Source organism: Python bivittatus, unplaced genomic scaffold (genome assembly GCF_059951505.1).
Source record: "Python bivittatus isolate LINGU-HERP-01145 unplaced genomic scaffold, Pbiv_v1 ctg000480_np1212, whole genome shotgun sequence".
In the NCBI taxonomy this organism is placed as follows: domain Eukaryota; kingdom Metazoa; phylum Chordata; class Lepidosauria; order Squamata; family Pythonidae; genus Python; species Python bivittatus.
Genome location: NW_028277075.1, coordinates 10,666,518 through 10,688,683, shown reverse-complemented (window position 1 = coordinate 10,688,683; position 22,166 = coordinate 10,666,518). Strand labels below are relative to the sequence as shown.

The following is a 22,166-nucleotide window of genomic DNA, read 5'->3' as shown; positions in this document are numbered from 1 at the left end:
AGAATTTGAATTTCTCTTCCAAAGCCAGAAGATGGGAGCAACTTGGTATTTGTGAACACTTTTCTCACTACGCTTTTCTCACATATTTTAAAAAGGTACTCTGTGTTTTAGTTTTCTGACCTTCAATTATGTTTTAGTCTGCTATTGTGAAACTGCTTGTGATAACAAACAGAAAGTTGTCACAGAAAATCAGAAGAACAGGCATTCTGATTCCGCATTCAAAGTGCAGCCTGTGGAAATAGGAGCTTTGATTCCTCCTTGTTCAGGGTAAGTAATTTAATATCAGGCAGCTTGGATACTAGTCTCAAATGGTCAGAGTCTACACCAAGAGACCATGATAGTCTGTTGAAGATTGTCTTTCAAGTTTCCTTTGACAGAAAGCTACAGTTGGAAAAAAACAAATGGATCTGGAATAAAATATTTCAGTCCATTATCATTTCCTAATAAAGAATTAGACCTGTTCAGTTAGCCAGCTTTAGTTGGCACTAGTCCCTTGCTGTATATCAATATATACTGTAGTTTGTGAGCATTGTTGATTGTTGTTTATTTATTTTTTTACACACTTCTTCCTTTTGTTAACTATCTCAGTCCTGAAGGACTCTTTGCAGTTCTTCCTGCTTTCCAATAAGAGAATTGATGTAGTTTGTAGTTCTTATTAAAGATGCAAGTTTAAGGTTTGTTTTATAGTTTGTGATGAGGTCTATTTAGATGGTGCTCAACAGGAACCCATGTTGTAGAGTTAATAGCTTCAGCTACAAATCTTTGTTGTTCATAATGCTGGAATATTTATCCTTTTCTTCTGTAAGAGGGTTCTGTTTTATTTCAGGATCCATCTCTTTAATTTATTTCAATGCAGATTGGCCATATAGAGCTTCAGTAGCTGGCAGCACCTGGCCACTTAAGTTAGTCCTGATTAGTATTTGGGTGGGAGAACATCAGGAAATACCAGGACTGTAGGTTAGATTTAGAAATATCCAGGGAGCAACACCTAATTCCATATTATTGACAAGAAAACGACTTGTTCATATCCATGAAGTCACCAGTACTCAACCTTATTATTTCTAATGGATCTCCCTAAAGCTTCCTCTGTTTTCAATGATTATTCTTGTCATTTGTTTTAGTATAACTTATCAATGATTTTGGGAGAAAGAAAAACAACAATGAGCAAAGCCATGTTTTTGAGAGATTATAGTCAAGTCCCATTATACATTTAAACTTCATTTTATAAACACGTATTTTAATATGTTGTTCTGAAAGCTTTCCAAGTTCACCCAAGCTGGAATGGATGGCTATATTAAATCTTAATAAAGATGATGATGATGATAGCTATAGAATGTTGGGAATTTATGGCTATTTTGAGGCCATATTCTTAGATGGAATGATATTCTATGCTATGGCTGGTTTCAGTTTGCCACTATCTTGGAGCTAGGTGGTTGTCAATAATAAAAACAGTGGACCAAGGGACAATTTTTTTTATTGGCTGCAATTGAAACTGTCACTATTGAAACTGCCATTGCATCTTAAGAGTTCTTAACACTCATGAAAGCCCTATGAAGCCAGATCTTTTAGTGGAACAGATAAGAATTTGACCTCTTCTCATATTATGGAGGGTATTTGAGAAAGTGAATATGAGCACATATGTTGATTATGGTACAACTGTAATGGGGAAAGGGAGGGGATTTGAAGTGAAGCTCCAGGCACTCAGAAGGCTATTGATAGCTCTCTTATTCGTCCTGTAGAAAAATGCTGCATATTATAATTTTTTTAATCCTTTGAAGAATTTACCTAAATGGCCTCTTAACTTTGTTCTGTTTACCTTTTAAAGGGTTCACTGTGTTCCCTAATCCTCCATTTTACCTGAGGAGGTCATGGAGGAGCAGAAAGGAAAAACATAATCTTTCATTGACTCAGTAACACCCACTCCAAAAGCAGATGAACTGCAGCTCCTGAGGAATTTCTTTTATTGATGTCATTTCCAAATCAGATACTTCTGCTAGGCCAGACTTCTCCAAGCTAATTCCCTCCAGGTATTTTAGACTACAACTCCGACAGCACTGGCATTTTGGATATTCTAATCCAATTCATCAGCAGGATGCCATATTCAAGAAAGTAGATTCAGATAATGTACCTTATATAGTGTCTTAGAAAGTGCCACCTGCCCTGCATTCTTAGTAGCTGTTTGAGATCTATATGAATAAATTCTGATTATAGTTCTTTTGGTATATAAAATTTCATAGGATCACTTTGCTGGCAGCCCCAGAAACTCTTTAACAAAAATAAATTCATTGATGCTTCATCTTGGAAGTTTTGGAAAGGCTGCCAAGTATTTGCTCACTCTTGATTGGTGTATTGCTTTTGTATTGTACAAAATTGTATTGCATTGCTCCTGCAAGGTTTTTGTTCCCTTATCATTCCTGCTGATGTTTCATCATTTTGTGTGTTGTTACAGTATTTTATTCCTCGAGAATCCTTTATTCTCGGTCTTGTAGAATTGAGCAGTGATACATTAAATATACATACACACACACACACACACGCACACACACACACACACATGAATGATAATTTCTTAAGACTGTTTGTAGATTTAAGATGTTTACCTTTTAGACATTTATAATAAAGGTATAAATATAAGTTCCCATAAATACAATGATAATAGTAAAATTCAAAACTATATGAAATTTATTGATGTTGTTACTAGAAGGCTTAGGGTCAATAGTGCAATGATATTTTCCTACAACTCTTGTTAAAATATTAGATGATGTCATTTAAAAGCATATTAGCTATTCTATTAAGGCATTTGTATATTTAGGAAGTGACAAGTTCTACCTGATGTATTTTGTTTGTTTAGCTTGGCATTGCAGTTGGTTTCCTCCTCCCCCCAGTTCTGGTTCCCAACTTGGAAGAGAAGGAGAAGCTGGCTCACCATATTGGCAGCATGTTTTTTATCACAGCCGGTGTGGCAACAATACTTTTCATCTTAGTTGCCCTGGGTAAGTAGAAATAATTAATTCAATATAGTTGAAGATTGGGCATATCGACCAGCCGAGGTGGGTGCTATATTGCTGGAGCATCCGATCTGGACTGGGAGTTATAAAAATCCTGAGGGAAACCAGAAATGGGGTGATAGAGCTAGAGTAATTGTTGGGAAGGAGAAGGAACTCTTTAAAAAGTCTTCATTAGGTGCTGAATTATAAAAACAAATGAATAGAAAATGGGCACATGGACACAACAGATGCCCAATAGAACAGAAATCTGGTGGAGAAGAATGGGGACCAGAAAAAGAGTTCTGGTCCCTAAACTGGACTACCAATACATAATACTATGCCAAAGTGTGGTTTGTTTGTTTTAGCTTGGTATGATGTGTAAATCCACCCATTGTAGTTTAGTGTTATTTGCAAACTGGGCCACTACAGATATCCAACAAATGTTGGTTAAAAACTTTGGTTTAAAATGTTTGGGCATTTATACTTTTATTTCAGATGTCTTTTCACCTGTGGCTCCATTATTTCCACTACACCCCAGAATCAAGCATTTACTTTAATCTGCTGTTACTCATTTCTGGTTCTGTCCTTTTTTTTTTTTTAGTGTTCCAGGAAAAGCCTCCATATCCTCCAAGCCGGGCCCAGGCTGCAATCCAGTCAGCAGCTCCAGAGGAATATTCCTATCTGAAATCTATCTTCCGGCTATTTTCTAATGTTAACTTCGTGCTATTGATAGTCACTTATGGTAAGATCTCTTCCTTGGTTAGAAGGATCGTATAACATGTCACTTCTTTTCATATTTATTTGTACTATTTCATTTAGGCTATTTTTCTGCTAGCACCTTGGTTTACAAATAAGGCAGTAAACATTCCCCAAATAGGATGCTCCTTAAACAAATGTATTTGTTCCCAAAAGAAATTAAAGATATAATTAAATGAAAGTTACTCTAAACAGACGCATATCAAAGGATTAATTTTACCAAGGCAATCTGCAACTAGTGTTACTTTAGAGAGGAGACAAGGTCAGTTCTTCAAAGCATAATCAGGCGCTGAACTTCCTTTCCTTCCCCTGCCTCTGTGGGAAAACAAGTGTCTTTATTAAGTCTTTTTTTTTTTTGCAGTTAACTTTTCAATCCTTACAAGTGCAGTTATGAAATGTCAGTATTATTTTAGCGTTAAGTCTCCATTTACAATAACACTACATTTTCACAATTGTACCTGGGAACTACTCCTTTATTAAAAATCCAAGCTACATCCAAAACAACGTTCATGTTGTATTTTATTTCCGTTTGGATATGGGTAAATTGTATTGTATAGCTAAAATGCACTGAAAATACTAATCTGGGTGTATTGTGGGTGGCTTATTTTATTTATTTATTATTAATAGCCTTTTTATATGACTCATAGAGATATCCAAAAAATTAGAATGTGAACTGTTTTGAGCTTGAAATAAGTGTTCTGACTGTAGTGGAATTATCCTGATGCTATTATGACCTTTCTGGACGTGTTCAGTGCTTGAAACAAGTTTGTTTTGAGCTTGAAACAGGTATTCTGAACTCATACCAAGACCATTTCAGGTCTTGTGAATATTTCTGGTGAGAATGGAGAACATGTATCATATTCAAATGAGCTGCTTTGAATTTGAAAAGTTTTACATACCTCTGTTGCCTACTAACAATAAGTTATCTTAATTGATCTGGGGATTTTCTCCTCCAGTTCTGGTTCATCATCTTGCATTTTTCTTATTCTCTCCCTTTTTTCCTTGTTCTGGGCTATTAAACTGTTGCTCATCTGTTAATAAATGGATGAACTTGCTTAATAGTTCCTGTCACTTTTTCCTTTCCTGCATGTCTGATGCTTTTGGTTGCTTGGTGATGCTCTACTTCTCATCTCATCTCTCTGCTGCTCATTTCTACTTGAGTTCTCCACTTTTTACCCCCGAATCCCCCCTTTTTCTCTTTTCCTGTCTGTCTGATGTCTTTCTGGTCCTATCTTCCATTTTCATTCTGAATTTCATTCTAGGCTTTTTTCCCATCAATCTTTGCTGCTCATTAAAATGAATGATATTTTTGTTTCATTTTGCTTGCTTCTGATACTTTTCAATAATTTGCTACTCTTCTTGAATTATGTTAATAGTTGTTAAATATCTTCTTTCAACTCACCTTGCTTGTTATTCTTTGGACTTAATTATTAGCTCTTTCTATTCCTTTTTTGATCACTCTCCACTCTGCACTTTTGCAGTTTTTTCATTCTTTATCAGTTAGAAATGTTGTTATTCTCCCCTATTTTTATCAGTTGCTTCTTTTAACCTGGAGGGAAGGAATATACAATCAATGCTAATTCTTTGTTTTCTTATCTTCTGCTTGTTGGTACCATTTTATGATCATAAACTTTAAAAAAACGTTTACTTCCAAATCTATAGAGTTTTACAGTTCAGTATTTTAAAACAGCAACTTTGAGAACAAAACCAAATCCTGTTTGCTATCTGGAATGGTTTAGGATGGGTGACAGTTTCCTTCCACTACTGATGGTGGGAACATGTTTGTCCCAGAATTCCTAGTTATGCTCCTGGGAAGGTCTGTATCTGTTTCCATTGATATTTGGCTGAAAATGGGAAATTCAGGAATAATTTTGGATTTGCGGCATCCAAAACTGCAACAGATTTAAGATTAGACACATCTAAGTACACCAGGCTGCAGTTGATCACCGCAGACGGAGACTGCAGCCATGAAATTAAAAGACGCTTGCTCCTTGGGAGGAAAGCTATGGCAAACCTAGACAGCATATTAAAAAGCAGAGACGTCACCTTGCCAACAAAGATCCGCATAGTCAAAGCTATGGTTTTTCCAGTAGTAATGTATGGCTGTGAGAGCTGGACCATAAAAAAGGCCGAGCGCCGAAGAATTGATGCCTTTGAACTGTGGTGCTGGAGAAGACTCTTGAGAGTCCCCTGGACTGCTAGGAGGTCAAACCAGTCAATCTTAAAGGAAATTAACCCTGATTGTTCATTGGAAGGACTGATAATGAAGCTCAAGCTCAGATACTTTGGTCACCTAATGCGAAGAGAGATCTCTTTGGAGAAGACCCTGATGCTGGGAAAGATTGAAGGCAAAAGGAGAAGAGGACGGCAGAGGATGAGATGGTTAGATAGCATCACTGAAGCAATGAGCATGAAACTGAGCAAACTCAGGGAGGCAGTGAAGGACAGGAAGGCCTGGCGCAATATGGTTCATGGGGTCACGAAGAGTCGGACACGACTTAACGACTAAACAACAACAAATAGAGACACTTTTGGAAGTGAGTGGGTGTTTTTTGTTTTAAGAAAACTGTAGAAATTAAGGAAAAAAACCCTGCCTCCCCAACCAAGCCAGAAAGGACTTTGGAAGTGGTAGAAAGTCTACCAATTCACAGTCCCTATGCCTAATTCAAGCATCTTGTTGGCTTACACATGGCACACAATTCCATAATTTATATACATGATAAGAAAAAAAGGTGGACAGAAAAAAATTGTTGTTTTCTAGAAAGCCTCAGAGACTGCATGGGAATTTACTGTATTTTATTTTATTTATTTTTACAAAACTGGTAGTAAAAGGAGTTGTTGCTGATGTATGTATGGGGCTGAGAAAAGGAGTGGAGAGAGAGTGGAGACTGTGTTGTGTGCGGCCTTCCCTTAAGTCTGTCCCGCTATTTCTTAACCCTGCAGTTCTTCCATTGTCTCTTGTGGGACTGCAACTGTGCATGAGTACCGTATGTCCTCCAAAGATCAGACACACTCAATCAGTGCATCTCAATCCTGAAGGAAACTCACTTGACGTCTCATCTTAAAAAAGAGGAATTTTGTTCAGATCTCTGAAAAGGCAGCTCTTCTGAAATATTTTTTCTTGGTTATGTTGCCCAGCACAGCATGAGTGAATTGATGGCTGTTTTTCTCTGAATAAAAAAGCACCAGTGTTACTCTGTCTGCACAGTAGTTCCTTATTCCTCAGATACTCTGCCCAGCCTAATTGAGCAACCATGTTTATAATACAGTGTTGCAAAAAACTTTGAGGGAAGCCTCACATACCTGGTTTTATTTCTGCCATGTGGTTAAAGGCTGCCTGGATTCTTCGTATCTGAAAGAGGTGCAGAGTTTCTTCTGGATTCTGTTTAGGGCCTTTTTTGGAGTGGAGTGGAGAGGAGTAGGCAGTGGGGACAATCACCCTAGGCCCATACAAGTATTTGAAATGATCATATGGAGTGATATTTTTCATTCATTACAGTAACGTTGATTAGTATTTGTTGGCTAAAGGTCATAATAAAAGTTGAACTAGATTTAGAACATTGATCAGTGAAATACAATCTGTTGAGCTCTTCCAGTATTTCAAGTTTCTCCATGGACATTAAAGGAGAAAAGACAATGGGGAAAAAATTACATTGGCATAAGATGCAATGAGAAGTTTGTGTGTGCATGCATGTGAAAATATGTATATGGGAATGGGAATGGGCTCATTCAGCCCCTGGTTTTCTCAAGTTTAAAAATACCTTGGATCTGTACATGTAATGGATATATTGAGTGAGAAGTCGTTTTGCAGGTTGTACCAGTTTTTCCAATTCTGCCTAGTTGCTCAGACTATTACAGTAAATTGCTAGAAGACAATCTTAGTAAAGTTCTATTTCTTTGATGAAAATGTAGAAGCACAAACGTCATCCTCTCTCTCTCTCTCCCCTTCTCTTTCTCTCTATGTCTTTCTGTAGTCCAAGATCCTGGAATTTCCAGTAAATAAATAAATATTGAGAATCAATGGTCAAATAAAATAATTTCAAAAGGATGAAAATGGAACTTCCTGGGAGAATTTTTCACTCTGATATTGCCAGTTAGCATGTTTAATCTTTTGCAGTCTGTAGTTTTGAAGAATGTGTCTTTGTCATCTCTTTTCAGTCCTTGACTTCTAGTCTTTCTTCACTGATAAGGAACTTGAGGAACTTTAAAAAAATTGATTATAAATGCTAATTGAAGAGGTCTGCAGTCAGATACTGCTATGACTGTATTGGAACTGTTTTGAGAGCCAAGTAGGCATAACAATATAGAGTTGGAAGGAGCCATTTAGGTCAATCTTTGCTTAGTGTAGGAATGTAAATTAAAGCATCCTGGAGAGTTGGTTGTTTAGCACTGAATATCCGAGCTTTGAATATCCAGTGAAGGGGAGCCCACCATGTCCCTGGGTAGCTAGTTCCATTGCTGAATTACTTTTGCCATAGGAAACTTTTTCTAAGATTCAGTTAGAATTTGCCTTCCTCTAACTTAATTCATTAATTTGTATCCTGCACTTTGGAACAAGGGAAATCTAATCTTGATCTTTTAAATAATATCATTTCAGGCATTTAAAGAGTGATATCATATCCCCCTTCAGTAACCTTTTCTCAAGGCTCTGTCACTCTCACCACCCTTGTTACCCTTTGGTGAACCTGTTCAAATTTCTTTGAATCTTTCTTAAAGTATGGTGCCCAGAACTGGACATATGACTTGAGGTGGAATCTCAACAAACTAGAATAAAGGGGAATTATATAGTGCTTCTGTTGGTGCAGCTTAAAATAGCTTTTGTCTTTTTTCACAGCCATGTCACACTGCTTTCTCATATTTACTTTGCAAGGAAGATGCTTTAAGTTTCCTGAACAAACCACAGAATTATAGAGCTTAATCTTGTGCCAGTGCTGAAATACATGGCTGAGCTGTGTTCCATGCAGTTTGTATATGTAGTAAAAGTTTAAATGACAGATTTTGTTAATAAACTACTGAAACCAAATCCCTATGTATAAAAAGGAGTTTATTGGGAGAGAGGGACTGTAGGAAGAACATGGGAAAGAATCAATCCCATAAAAAATTCCAAATTTCCTCTTTTACGGCTATTACAGTAGTCCTCAAGTTACGACAGTAATTGGAACTGGAATTTCCATTGCTAAGCAATGTGGTTGTAAAGCATGACATCACATGACCATATTGCTTAGCAATGGCAATCCCAGCAGTCCCTGTTGCTGTGGTTAACTGAATCCCACTGGTTATTAGGCGAGGACCTACCCTGATCCAAACCATTCCCGGCTTGGTCCCTCCAGCCCCGATCCTTGGTAAGGTAGGGACTGCCTCCTGTGTCTCTTCTTCATCTCCCCCACCTGCCCTGCACAGTGGCACCCCTCAGTGGCAGCACTGGGGCTAAAGTAGAGGCCTGGGCCCTTCAGCAGTCTCAGCTGGCTGCCACCGTCCCTAGGCCTCTACTTCAGCCCCAGCGCTGCTGCTGAGGAGTGTCACCTCAAGCCCACACCACGGCCAGCCACCCCAGCACCCCAGCACAAAGCCTCAGTTGCCCTGCCTTCCGCAGGCCCTGCCATGCCTAGCTGACCTTTGTTGTCTTCCTCCCGCTGCTGATGAGGTGTGCCCAGCTTGACCCTATGAGAGGCAGATGCTGGCCGCGCCAGGCCTTCTTCCTGAGACTGCTTGCGCCATTCCCCAAATAGTGTGTGCCGTTCTTGCGATGCTTTGGAAAGCTTTTGGAAAGGTCGAGCAAAGGTCAGCTGAGCATGGCAGGACCTGTGGCGTGCAGGGCAGCATATATTGATGCTTGTAATTGTGCATATATTGATATTATGTAATTACATATCTAATACATATATGTAATTATGCATATATGTACATGGCATATATGTGCATAATTACATATATGTAATATATATTGTGAAAGTGATACTGTTGTATAGAAAAATACTAAATCTGTATTTTAATCATATCAAAATGAACCAAAACAATATGAAAGCTTTCAACATCAGCTAAGTTGTTTAACATAACAACAGGGGATCAGGAAGAAGCATGAAAATCCAAAACTCAAGCCAGATCCTTCAGCCATAAAGTCTGCAGTTCAGAGTAAATCTCAAGTTGATAATAGTAGACTGAACACATTTGTTAGTGTTAAGTGTCACTGGTGTCAGGTTCTATTTAATATCCAGGAACAAAGAGAGTGTTGTTCCCCATTAGTACTGGAAACACAAAGGCCATGTTTATAGGCTCTGTTAGCACAAAAGATGAGAAAGGACTTTACAAGTTCTCAGCCTCTGCCATTTCTTTGGGTCATTGGCCTCGAGTGTTTTTTTTCCTCTGAGAAGTTTTGTAAAAAAAAAAAAAAGCGCAAAGGGCAAGGCTTTTGGTTGTCTCAATATGTAAGATGGTTTATTGGAATGTGTACTGTCAGCTCTTTGCTTGCCTTATCATTCTCTGCTGATTGATCAAAGAAAGTGATTACCATATGCTTTTCAAATACATAAAACTATATTAGAAATTTACTATCATGTCATCTGAACTTGGTCCTTTCCTTCCTTTGCCTACAGTAAACTTTGAATTATTCCCCCATCTTTATTGCCTTCTTGTAATTCTACAGTTCCCATTCTGTGGCTTTTAAAGTGAAGTTAAATATGCTGAATTGTGTCTTCATGCAATAACCCTGCTGACAATGCAGCATTCTTGCTCCATATTCAGATCCCACATGGGCATGGCCACATGAGCAGTCCATTCCACTGAGCATTTGAAAAAAATCTTGTTCCCCATATTGAGCGGCAGAACTATGAGATACTATGTGTCCCTCCAAGTCAGTGTTGACTCCTGGCAACTGCCTAGACAAGTCCCTGCAGTTTTTTTGGCAAGGTTTTTCAGAAGTGGTTTGCCATTGCCTCCTCCCTAGGGCTGGGCAGACTGACTAGCCCAAGATCACCCAGCTGGCTTTGTGCCTAAGGTAGGACTAGAACTCATAGTCTGTTTGTTTCTAGCCTGATGCCTTAACCACTACACCAAACTGGCTCAATGAGAAGATATCATTATTTTATTTGGAGTAAAGGGCAAGCTATATTTTTAAAGAATAACAGATGAGGATTGATCGTGATTGCTGGCATAAACATTTGGAAACTACTACTATAGCCATGGTCATTAATTCTCTGGCAAAGGTTGGGTAATAAATCTGAATTGTGTGCAGTTTTAAATGCTTAGGAACTCAATCACTGTGCTTTGGGGAAGCTCAGACTGTGTTTCTGTTAGCACATTTGTTTCTTTCTGATTATACTGGGAAAATGAAACACAGCAAAACACACCATTATGAATGAAACTGATGTAGCTCTAAGTAAACACTTAGATAGATGGGCGGTAACCTGGGTAGAGTCCCATCACATACCACAGGAACATCTTTTCATAGACAAAGAAAACTCCTTACTTCATTTGCAAGCTAAAAAATAGGCTGCTAATGCTGGATTAATACTGAACCAAAACTGAAAAGAACTTGAAAAAAACTGCCTAACTAGTAAAGGTTATAATTATGAAATTTGCAGATGACACAAAATTGGGAGACCTGGCCAACACACAGGATGACAGAAGAAGATTGCAAAGTAATCTGGGCAGGTTGGAAGATTGGTTTGAGAGGAACAAGGTGTCCTTCAGGAGGGAGAAATGTAAGATATTACATTTAGGAAGGAAAAATATAGGCCATGCATACAAGACAGGGATTCATGACTTGGAATCACAACATCAGAGAAGAACTTGTGATCATTGATAACAAGCTGAACATGAGCCAGCCCTATGAGACAGCTGCTAGAACAAGCATTTTGTCAAAGACACATTAAATCTTTATTCCTCTCTACCCTGCACTGGTGAGACCACAACTGGAGTACTGTGTACGTTTCTGGGTACCACATTTCTAGAAGGATATTGACAGGTTAGAAGAGTTTCAGAGGAGGGCAAAAACGGTGATACAGGGAGTTGAAGACATACCCTATAATGACAGCCTGAAAAAACTTGGGTTGTTCAACCTGGAGGAAAAAAAAAAAAGACTTAGGAGAGGCATGACATCAGATTTATAAAAGGGTACCATAGGGAAGATGTTCAGGAACTATTTTCCATTGCCACAGAAACTAGAACCAGAAATAATGGGTTTAAGTTGTAAATATCTAGATTTTGTTTAAATAGAAGGGAAAAAATCCTGATGGTAAGATCTATGTAACATTTTCTTCTATTGGATCTATACAACAGTCTACCTATGGAGGTTGTGGGCTCTCTGATCTGTGGAGGTTTTTAAGAAACATTGAAGAGCCACCTCTGAAGGATGGGTTAATTGACTTTCCTGTACATTGCAGAAGATTGGACTAGATGTTTTAGCTTTTTTATGTTTCTAATGTTTGGTTTTTATAGTTTTTAATTGTATTTATGTTTTTAGTGTGTTGTAAGCCGCCCAGAGTCCCCCATTGTGGGGAGATGGGCGGGGACAAGTTAAATAATAAATAAAAATAATAAATAAAAATGTTGTTTGTGATCCCTTACATAATTCTATAATGCTATGATTCTTCCAGTCTCAGCTAATCCTCTCCCAGAGACAGTTTCTGGGAGCTCACTACCAGGAAGGTAATAGAAATTTGCAAGGGAGTTTGGCCGGGGAAGTTGGTAAGGGAAGATGTAAATAACATGGGCAATGCGGGAAATAGTGTGATCTGCAAAGGGTATGCAATGGTTGTTTTCCTGCCTGAAGAGGATCCAAACTACATAAGCTTGTGTCCTTATTGGAAAAGAAAGTGAGAGGAGAATAAAGAATTTCTACATTGCAGTGCTTAGGGAAAAAGAAGATTTCCTGGACAGGATACCTGAAGCTCTCTAGGGGTGCAGAGAAATGAAGAGAACATCTGAGAACCAGAAAAACTCCCTTTCAAAGAGGCAAACTTGTGGAAGCACATGACCCAAAGAAAAGCAAGTATTAGGAGGCATTCAGTGCCAATGGTGCTCAGGACTGGTGCTAGTCTTTACCTGCAGAGGTTGATCCACAGCCATCTGAACAAAACCTGACATGGAACATGGTGGAATAACATTTGGACCACAGTGGACTGAAGAAACCATGCGCTGCTTAGTAAAAGAACAAATGTGACGTGACGGTGGGCAGTTCTGTGCTGAGAGGAACCCAAGTGGCTGTATGCAGACCTGATATAAAGTTGTGGGTATATCAGTGATATCTTTCAGGTGCCTGTATCCTGGATGTGACAGAGAAATTACCAAGAATATCCAATCCCCTGACATTGTATGCTTTCCTTCTTGATTAATATGGGGATTGATGGCATTGTCAGAAGAGACCTTGAAAATTTTTTCAGAGATTACGAGACCTTGGTTATGAAAATGAAGTAACTGAGAGCATAGTGTTTTATCAGTGCTTCCAATTGAAGGTCATGGTGGAAAACAGACAGGATTCCAGAAATTAGCAATTGGCTCTGTAGATGGTATTGCTGAGAAGGATTTAGATTCTATGACAATGGACTATGCTACCTTCATGAAGGACTTCTGGAAAGAGATGGGCTATATCTTATGAAGACTGGGAAGGAAGTGTTTGGCAGGTACCTTGCCAGTCTCATCAGGAGACCATTAAACTACAATAAAAGAAGGATGGTGGCAAAAACCCAGAACCAAATATGAAGCCAAGGACTGGGGTCAAGAAAGCAGAGCACAAAGGAAGAAGCAGGAGACCAGGATAGGGACTCTGAGTTTTGTGGAGTCCTTGGGGTTCTCTGAGCTTGGTTGTTTTCTTGCAAATGTTTCATTACCTGGTTAGGTAAGATCTTCAGTGTTACGTTGTTGGAAGATGTTACCTAGCCAGGTAACAAAACATTTGCAAGAAAACAACCAAGCTCAGAGAACTCCAAGGACTCCACAGTTCAACCCTTGGCTACCCATATTCTCTTCTATTGGCAGTCTGAGTTTTGGAAGAAACTATAACAGACAGGCCAGTAGATGATGCCACTCAATACTTCAGATGTTTCTATACCAGTACACAGAATATGAGAAATAAACAGAGAAAACTAGTGATCCTAACTCAGGAAGACAAATATGAGTTCATCAACATCACTGGATTTGGGGGGATGATACTCTAGATCAGAGGGATCTAATCACTGTTACTCATGCCCTGGTCACCTCCCGTTTGGATTTCTGTAATGCGCTCTACATGGGGCTACCCTTGAAGAGTATCCAGAAGCTTCAACTGGTGCAAAGTGCAGCAGCACGGGCAGTTATGTGTGCCCCTAGGGTGGTAACATTACACCTCTGTTTTGCAAGCTGCACTGGCTGCCAGTTTGCTTCCAGGTCCAATTGAAGGTGCTGGTTTTGACCTTTAAAGCCCTTCATGGCATGGGGCTGGGTTACCTGAAGGACCACCTCTCCCCGATTACATCTTCCTGTCCCATCAGATCTGGCAGAGAAGGCATGCTGCGGATCCCATCTGCTAGAGAATTACATCTGGCGGGTCCCAGGAGGCGAGCCTTCTCTACTGTGGTGCCTGTCTTGTGGAATCTCCTCCCCCTGGAAGTGAGGTTAGCTCCATCCCTCTTAACATTCTGTAAGTCCCTCAAGACCTGGCTATGTGATCAGGCCTGGGGCTCCCAGGGGACTGGGGAGATTTTACAATGGCTCCCTTATTAATTTTACCCCCTCCTGTTTTTGTGTGTTTTTACTGTTTTTTATATATAGTTTTTTATGTACTTATTTTTTTTAATTGTTGTACACCGCTCATAGTTACCTTGTGTGAGATGGGTGGCTATATAAATATGATAAATAGTAATAATAATACTCATGGTTGGCATATAACACTGGAAGGCTACAGTTTATTCAAAAGGAACAAACTCAAGATAAGGGTAGAATGTTGCCTGTATATAAAAAAAAACTTGCAGAAATTTAGGAATGAGAGAATGGAAATCATGTTGGAAGTGTTTGGGTAAGAAGAAAAAGAAAAAGAAACAAAAATGATACCATCATGGGAGTTTATTATAGATTTCATGGACAGGCATGGAAGAGGTCTTTCTGCATCAGGACCAGTCTTTCAGACAGGCATGCAATCGTGATAAATGGAAGTTTTCAGTTATCTTGACATCTCCTGGGAATCTGACTCTATCAAGAATTGCAAGTCCAACAGATTCTTTCTGCAATTATTGACAATTTCATTTGTCAGAAGATGGAAGAAAGAACAAGGAGGTCTGCTGACCTGGAGCTAAACCTCAAAAAGGGGAAGAACTGGTTGAAAAATGAAACTGACTACTATCTTAGAGGAAAAGTATCATGTTAATCATGAATTCATTAGAGGAGGAGGAAGAGAAAGGTCAGACCTGCATATTGGACTTCAGAAGAGTGGATTTTGATTAACACCAAAGAAAAGTAGGTTGGATCCAATACCAAATCCAGTCCTGAAAGGACACCAAGCCCTTGTATATTAGGAGCACATTTAAGACCTGATAAGCAAGTCAGAAATCGCTGACTAAGCCTTACACAGGAAGAGGGCTTTGCAGAAGTTAGGTCTCTAGTGTCTTTTGCAGCCTAAACCAGAATGACCTGGATGGCAGTGCCCAGTGATGGGGAACTTACCATAGCCTAAAGTGGTCAATATGAGCTGGGCAGATTGTAACCCCTGACCATATCATCAACCATATTGTCAGTGAAGTGTGCTAGATTGTGTCCATCACACAAATTTTGTCAGGAGAAAAGGGGAAAACATTACTTTAAAACTGGAACAGCTAAAGATGACTCTAACTTGCCTCAACTGTAGGATATGGATGAAACAAAGGCAACATTCTTATGCTGTGACGTACCAAAAATGGTTTCCAGGCCATATTTGTAGTGTGGTTAGGAGAGCACGAGGATGAGCCTGTGATGCCATGTATATGCTGGGGAGACAAATATACCCAGTACCCATTTAATCTTATAGAGGTGTTATGGAAGAAACTAATCTCTGAATATTGGCATTGATTTCAATAATTAATAGTAAGAATACAAAAACATATTTATTTATTTATTCGATTTCTATAGCTTTGCTTTGCATTTGTTCCATCTATAAGCATTCATCTTCCACATGATTATTAGAGAAACTTCATATATTCAGAGCCTTTCAAACTTCCAAGAGGCCCCAGGGCAAAATGTTAAATGGCATACTTTTCTCATTGTGTCCTTCCTTTGATCTCCTTCACACAGCATACAAAGTTGTGGTTTGATTAACCATGTTTTCTGTGTGAATCACAATCATTTCTGAGTTTATATAACATACAGTTTATCTGCACAACTTAGCCAAAAACAGACAAACAAGGTTATGGATAACATTATGAAAGAACTTAAATGTATTCACTCTAGGTTTCTTTTTCTTCCATTGTTATTGTTTCCTTGAAATCAATGGCTCAATAAATGGGAATTCAGGAAGAGAAGAGATCTAAAATATTGACATTACTTTTGTGATTATTTTTACTTGATTAGTTTTCTTTCCTTGAATGAAAAGTATCAACTCCTCTGCTCATTTCAAATACTGAATCTTATTTTGGAAAGGACTCCATTTATATGTGGCTTCTGAAAGTTCTGCCTATACTTTTCAGAGGCAAATATTGAATTCAAAGGGCCTTACTCTTAGGAAATTATGTATGGGATCGTAGTCTCTTAGCATAATCCTTTACGTACTTAAGCAGTTTACTCTTAGGTGCATGTGAATGTGTCAACAGCCTAAATCTCTTTTCTTCTTTCCTTTTGGCTGCTGTGTTGCCCTTACCGTCACAATTTTCCCAATACCATTCCCTTTTGAAAACAACAATAACGAATACCAACAAGCCAAAAAAACTGCTTTAAAAAATTGAGTTGCATTGCACGAATGTCATATCTCATCCTCCCAGAAATACGGGCATAACAGTGGGATATTTTCCAGGGTTGATATAACTCATGCTCAACTATCATGACACTCCTCTTTCCACACATGGTGGACAATAGATATTTGTAGAACAAATTTGGGGCTACAGGAACTTTAGTCCAATGCTAGTTTACAACTATGTTTAGCTAAGGTATGTGGAAGCAGATAACAAATGAGGTCAGTGACTAGCATCTGCTTTTTGACCCTGACATGCTAACTTGGGTGAGGTGAATTCTTTTGTATTAATCTGTGTGTTTAAAAGTTCAGCTTTGTCTTATCAGTGAAGTGTATGAACATGAGATATTTCTGCTGCAATAAAAATAGCATTATCAACTGAACTTGCGGTGTTCAGTATACATGGAGCATAAATATGTATGTAGTTATTCATGCCATTTCATGTAAGACATAGTGTGAAATAGTACTTTAGTCCATTTTGCAATTCTTGATTCATGATTTTATTTGATTTTCACTTTTCTCCCACTTTGGGATTCTTGTTCCTGTTTAATGAATTCAATATTCCAAATTGATGTCTTCTAGTCACTGTTCCATTCATGTGCTTGAATATTATTGTTACTGATTTTTTTTCATAAACAAACACAAGTGCACAATTACTGGAAAGTTTGTATGCGCACAAATTTCTGAAGATGTGCACCAATGTTATGGAAACCATGATGCAAGTATAGGTATGCATCAAGCCTTCAGTAAATGCTGAAATCACAGTACCGGAATAAACTCTCAGGATAGTTTGGGGCAAATAATGATTTTTCATCTGAATATGTAAGTTCTGTGTTCAAGAGTTCATTCCTTAGGCTGCAAAATGTAGCAAAACTCAGAGCATGATGTAAATTCAGTATTTTCTGTACTTTCAGGCTTAAACACAGGTTGCTTCTATGCCCTCTCAACCTTGCTAAATCGTATGGTAATGAAGCATTATCCAGTAAGTAATTTTCTGTGGAGATATCTTCATTCTGATGTAACACTGAAAATATTAGCTCTCTGTGTGGGTGTATTCCTTCCTTCCTCTGGAGCAATCTAATAATTAACTGACAGAGGTGTCTTTATATGTGTCTCAACTATGCCACCCAAAATGGAAGAGAAATGTTTGTAAAGCCAGTTTGGATTCTGATCAGATTAGAACAAGATTCTCTTTAAACATTATGTGACAACTACAGATACTGTCTTTAAAATCAAGCAAGAGAAAAAGAGACAGCAGGCAGGATTTAAACCTTCTCATTCCTGCTGTTATCTTTTGGCTGGCCAGCTTCTCCCTTTTTGATTTCAGATTCTGCTGTTGGATATTTTGTCTTTGAAAAAAGCAAGAACTAAATTTGAAGTCATGAGGTGAAGGCAGATAATACTTGTGTACAAGAAACCCTTGATTTAATGGACTAATGGACTAATGGACTAATGTCCATTAAAGTGGAATGCCTGTTAAACCAGTATTAGATTTTACACATGCAAATTTTGCATACTTTATGTATTTTATGCATTTTACACAGGTGTAAAATAGGAATAGCATTTTGCAAATGCTTATTTTATGTAGGTATTTTACCATTTTAGGCATGCATAGAATGGCAGATGGGATTTTACACATGTTAAGGAACGTATAGTGTATAGACAGATATCCAGTGCAGTTGAAGTCTGCTAAACCAAGACCTGTTAAGTTAAGGGTCTACCATATATGTTCTTTTAAGGAGTTCCCATATTTCACAGTGTGCGCTATTTTTTCCCTTATTTCATCTGTTTAACAATCCTATAAAACACATCAGGTTTGAAGACCATAACTGGGCTGAGAGCATGTTAATGAGCCTCATAGCTGGGATGTAGCTCAGGTCTTGAAGAACTTGGTGTAAGATCATACCTGCTGTGCTGTACTTGGGCCTGTCAGGATTTTCTAGTCAGGTTGAACATTACTGAGAACTCTGGGAGTTGAAGTCCACATATCTGAAGAGTGTTCAAGCTGGGAAAAGCTATGCTATACCACTGTGATAATTTTACCCTGACTTTTTCAGGTCTTTTTTTTTTTTTTTTGTGAAGTAAAAAACCTGATGATGTATGCATGCATGTGTTGCTTCAGGGAGAGGATCTGAATGCTGGCCGAATTGGTCTCACCATTATAGTGTGCGGCATGGTTGGAGCTTTGATCTCTGGCATCTGGTTGGACAGAACCAAAACTTATAAGTAAGTCCTTTGTTGTACCTCTTTCCTCTCTCTGCTTCTTTGGAGAAGAGGTAGGCTTTTTCAATGAGTAGATCAGGGATGTAGTGAAGGAGTAGACAACATTTTCTGGCCTAGGGCTACACTTTATTTTTGTGTCGGTCAACTTGGGGCTACAGGAGATGTGGCTACTGATACTGTGATATCACCAGAGTGAGTGGGGCTCAAATTTTCAGCCCTCTTTTTTCTTTGAGAGGGGATTAAGAAATAAAATGTGTATCTAAAATGTTGGCTTAAGACACCATTTTTTTCTGTCAAAATCCCCAGCATCAAAGGATATAGTTATCTTTTTAATCAAAACCTTTATTTTCTCTACAAGGCTCAAAGAAGCTGTTTTACCCATTAAAATTCCCCAAATTTCCAACATGAGAAAAAATTTCAAAAATTTGGACCATCTATTTTGGAGTGTACAGATGAGTTACTGGTTGGCCATAAGGAGACTGCAAGTGGCCCATGCCTGGTGCGAGGAAAAATTAGGAAAAATATCACTAATAAGAAAGCCAGTTATCAGGCAATAAGAACTGCTTTTTCTATAAAGCCTTGGCTTATATGGCCTTGATTTCTACTGTTTGTTATGTGGATCATAATTGTAGGGCAGTTGTTTTGGTAAAGATTTTCTGAGAAAATCAGAGAATTTTCTGAAGGGTCGGAGGAATTTTTGCTTACCGTTAATAAAAATATGTTCTTTGTGCATTCATTAAAATTAAAAATTAAAATATTTCCCGTCTATGAAAAGAAATGTAGAGAATTAAAGTAATGGAATGGGGAAAGATACAGTCCACTTTGATCCTCATTTGCTATCAAAGATGCTACTGCAGAAAATATTTTCTTCAAAATGATGGTAAATAAACTTGTGGCACTTAATAGGAGAAATACAGTAAGTGGCAGGAGGTAATGGTACTTAACCTCTCAGACCCCTCTTCATTTCAGACCTGACCTGTGAAGTAGTTAAAAACATATGAAGAAAATAATTTAGATGAGGTAACATTTCAATATACTTTCCAGTCTTCAGATTCCCTTTGTACATGATTCCAACTGCTCCCCAGCTTAGCATAACAAGGGGAGCACAGATTTCAGAGACCATAACTTGTCTTGTCTGTTATCATTGTGGGCTTATAGAAAACCATGCTGTTCTATTTGTAGCTGTTTTGATATGGTTAATTGAGTAATCAATAAAGTTATACTACTGTACTATTTGCAGCTGCTTTGTTTAGTGCTTTTTATGCCCTGGGTTTGAGAAAGTTTCAGTTTTTATTCATGTCATAAGAGTTCAGGTGAATTTTATTAAAAGGTGACGTTAGGAAACTACATCAAAAGCTAGAGAAATACAACTGTTCTTTCTATATCTCCAGGACTACTCCAGATGTGCTGGACAACAAATTGTAGACTCTCCAGCCAGCTGTGGTCATCCTAGTTGAGATTATTGAGAGTGGTAGTCTGACATAGTTGAAGAATGCTGAAGTTGGTGAAAGATTTAACAGAATAATATCTTTGAGAAGTACTTTGCAGTGGCTTTTACTGTGTGAGGGACATCTAAACGCCAGCCTTTGGTTGTGGGGACTCATGGTGGCACATGTTGCTCTCTGCTGGTATAGATTTAAGAAAGTATGAGAAGTACAGAGAACAAAATCAGATCCTTATGGAAATTTTCAGGATAGCTACAGTAAGAAATTACAAAGAAATTGAGATGGTACAATATAAAAGTTGCTAAGAACTAGGAAGAGAAAAACATTTTGGGAGGCTCAGCGTTAACAAAGTATCTTCCCTCAATCCCTTTTTTTAAGGCTCTACTATGCAAATCCCCACAATCCTGTAATACTAGTTTTGTGACTCAATCCAGAATTGTTTAAGTTATGTGGCATTGTGGATTTATTGTCCCTAAAAGGCAGCTATGCTACTATGTGGAAATTAAGGGCATTGTTGCTGTTATAACAGTGGTTATACAGTAGTTACACTGATGCATTAATGTTGCTTGTGTAATGCTTTATTGGGGAGCTTTTTAATCATGGATAAATAGTAAAATGAGCAGCTGAACATAGGGCACATTCACATGTCCCCTTAACTTTACCTTGAGGGGTTTCTTTGACTGTCCACCACTCTAGCAATCTGTCAAAACCCATCTCCTCCCACAGTGCCATCCCCTTAGGGACGGAAAGAAAACATTAAATCAAGTGTCTGGATGAGCCTCTAGAGTATAGAGCAAGACAGAAGAACTTGAGCTGTATTTGTCAGAGAAATATGGGATCATTGGGATTGGTGAGATATGAGTGGGTAAATTGTTAAACGATGGTTATATCCACTGCTCCTTCATGGAAAGGTCCTCTTTGGCTAAGGTTTGACTGGGATCATGTGGGGGGGGGGGCAGGGGGAGGCAAGAGATGAAGAAATAGAATTGAAATGCAGAGGGAGCATTTGCAGGATCATTTCTCTCTTCTGCAAATTTTGTGGCTGGTCTACCTTATGTATGTACAGTACATATGTATGTGATTTATATGACTGCCCTTCCTTTCTTTCTTCTTTGATTTTATGACTGCCCTTCTCAACATAGTGACACGGGACAACTAACCATACATAAAAACATGCCAGGAAAATAATACAAGAGTAAAAAAATAAATTCAATATCTATAACCAAAAGAAACCTAATAATTAAACATATATACATAAAGATACATACATACATAAACTTCGCATGTAACCAAAGTTCCTAAAAAACCATCTGAAAAAAAAAAACCTAACCAACATTACCCGCCAGGTTTAAATAATATCTAGGCCCAGTAAATGAGGGAAAGGCCATGTCTTCAGAGCCTTACTGAAGGCTAACAAGTTTGTCACCATCTAGAAAACCTTGTCTTTATCTGTAGAAAGAAATAGAGCCCTGAGGTATGGGTCGAGTAAAAGATAAAACTTGTTGATGAGTTTAACCTCTGGGAAAAATTTGTTCCTACCATTTTATTGAAGCATGATTTCTGTAAAGTCTTTTGAAAAATTTACCAGTTGATGAAAGCTTGGCACTATTTTATAATGCATACTGCACTTGTTTGAGCAGATTGTACACCCTTAATTTAAGCCTCAAGGGAGATAATTCTGATTCAGAGAAGAACTCTGAATCAGTTGAACTATGTATGCTTCCTGCCTGAGGTGGCTGTTTACTTTACCATATAAATTGTGTACTTACCATTAAATTAAAATTTGTTCCAAAATTGGCTGAAATTAGAATGCAAAAATTAGTCCAGCTTGATTTCTGAGGACTGTGTGGACATATCCTTGTTGTT

At 38.3% G+C, this 22,166-nt stretch overlaps 1 protein-coding gene across 4 annotated transcripts in view; it reads left to right on the top strand.

Annotated features, from left to right (window-relative positions):
• FLVCR2 (FLVCR choline and putative heme transporter 2) overlaps positions 1–22,166 on the top strand; it is a 51,142-nt gene that overhangs the window by 14,537 nt on the left and 14,439 nt on the right. For all 4 annotated transcript variants that reach the window (XM_088145311.1, XM_025172062.2, XM_015889500.3 and 1 more), the window contains exons 2-5: positions 2,852–2,993; positions 3,589–3,729; positions 17,547–17,614; positions 18,755–18,858. In XM_088145311.1, the coding sequence (XP_088001437.1) occupies positions 2,852–2,993; positions 3,589–3,729; positions 17,547–17,614; positions 18,755–18,858 (455 nt within the window). The remainder of the gene's footprint in view (positions 1–2,851; positions 2,994–3,588; positions 3,730–17,546; positions 17,615–18,754; positions 18,859–22,166) is intronic.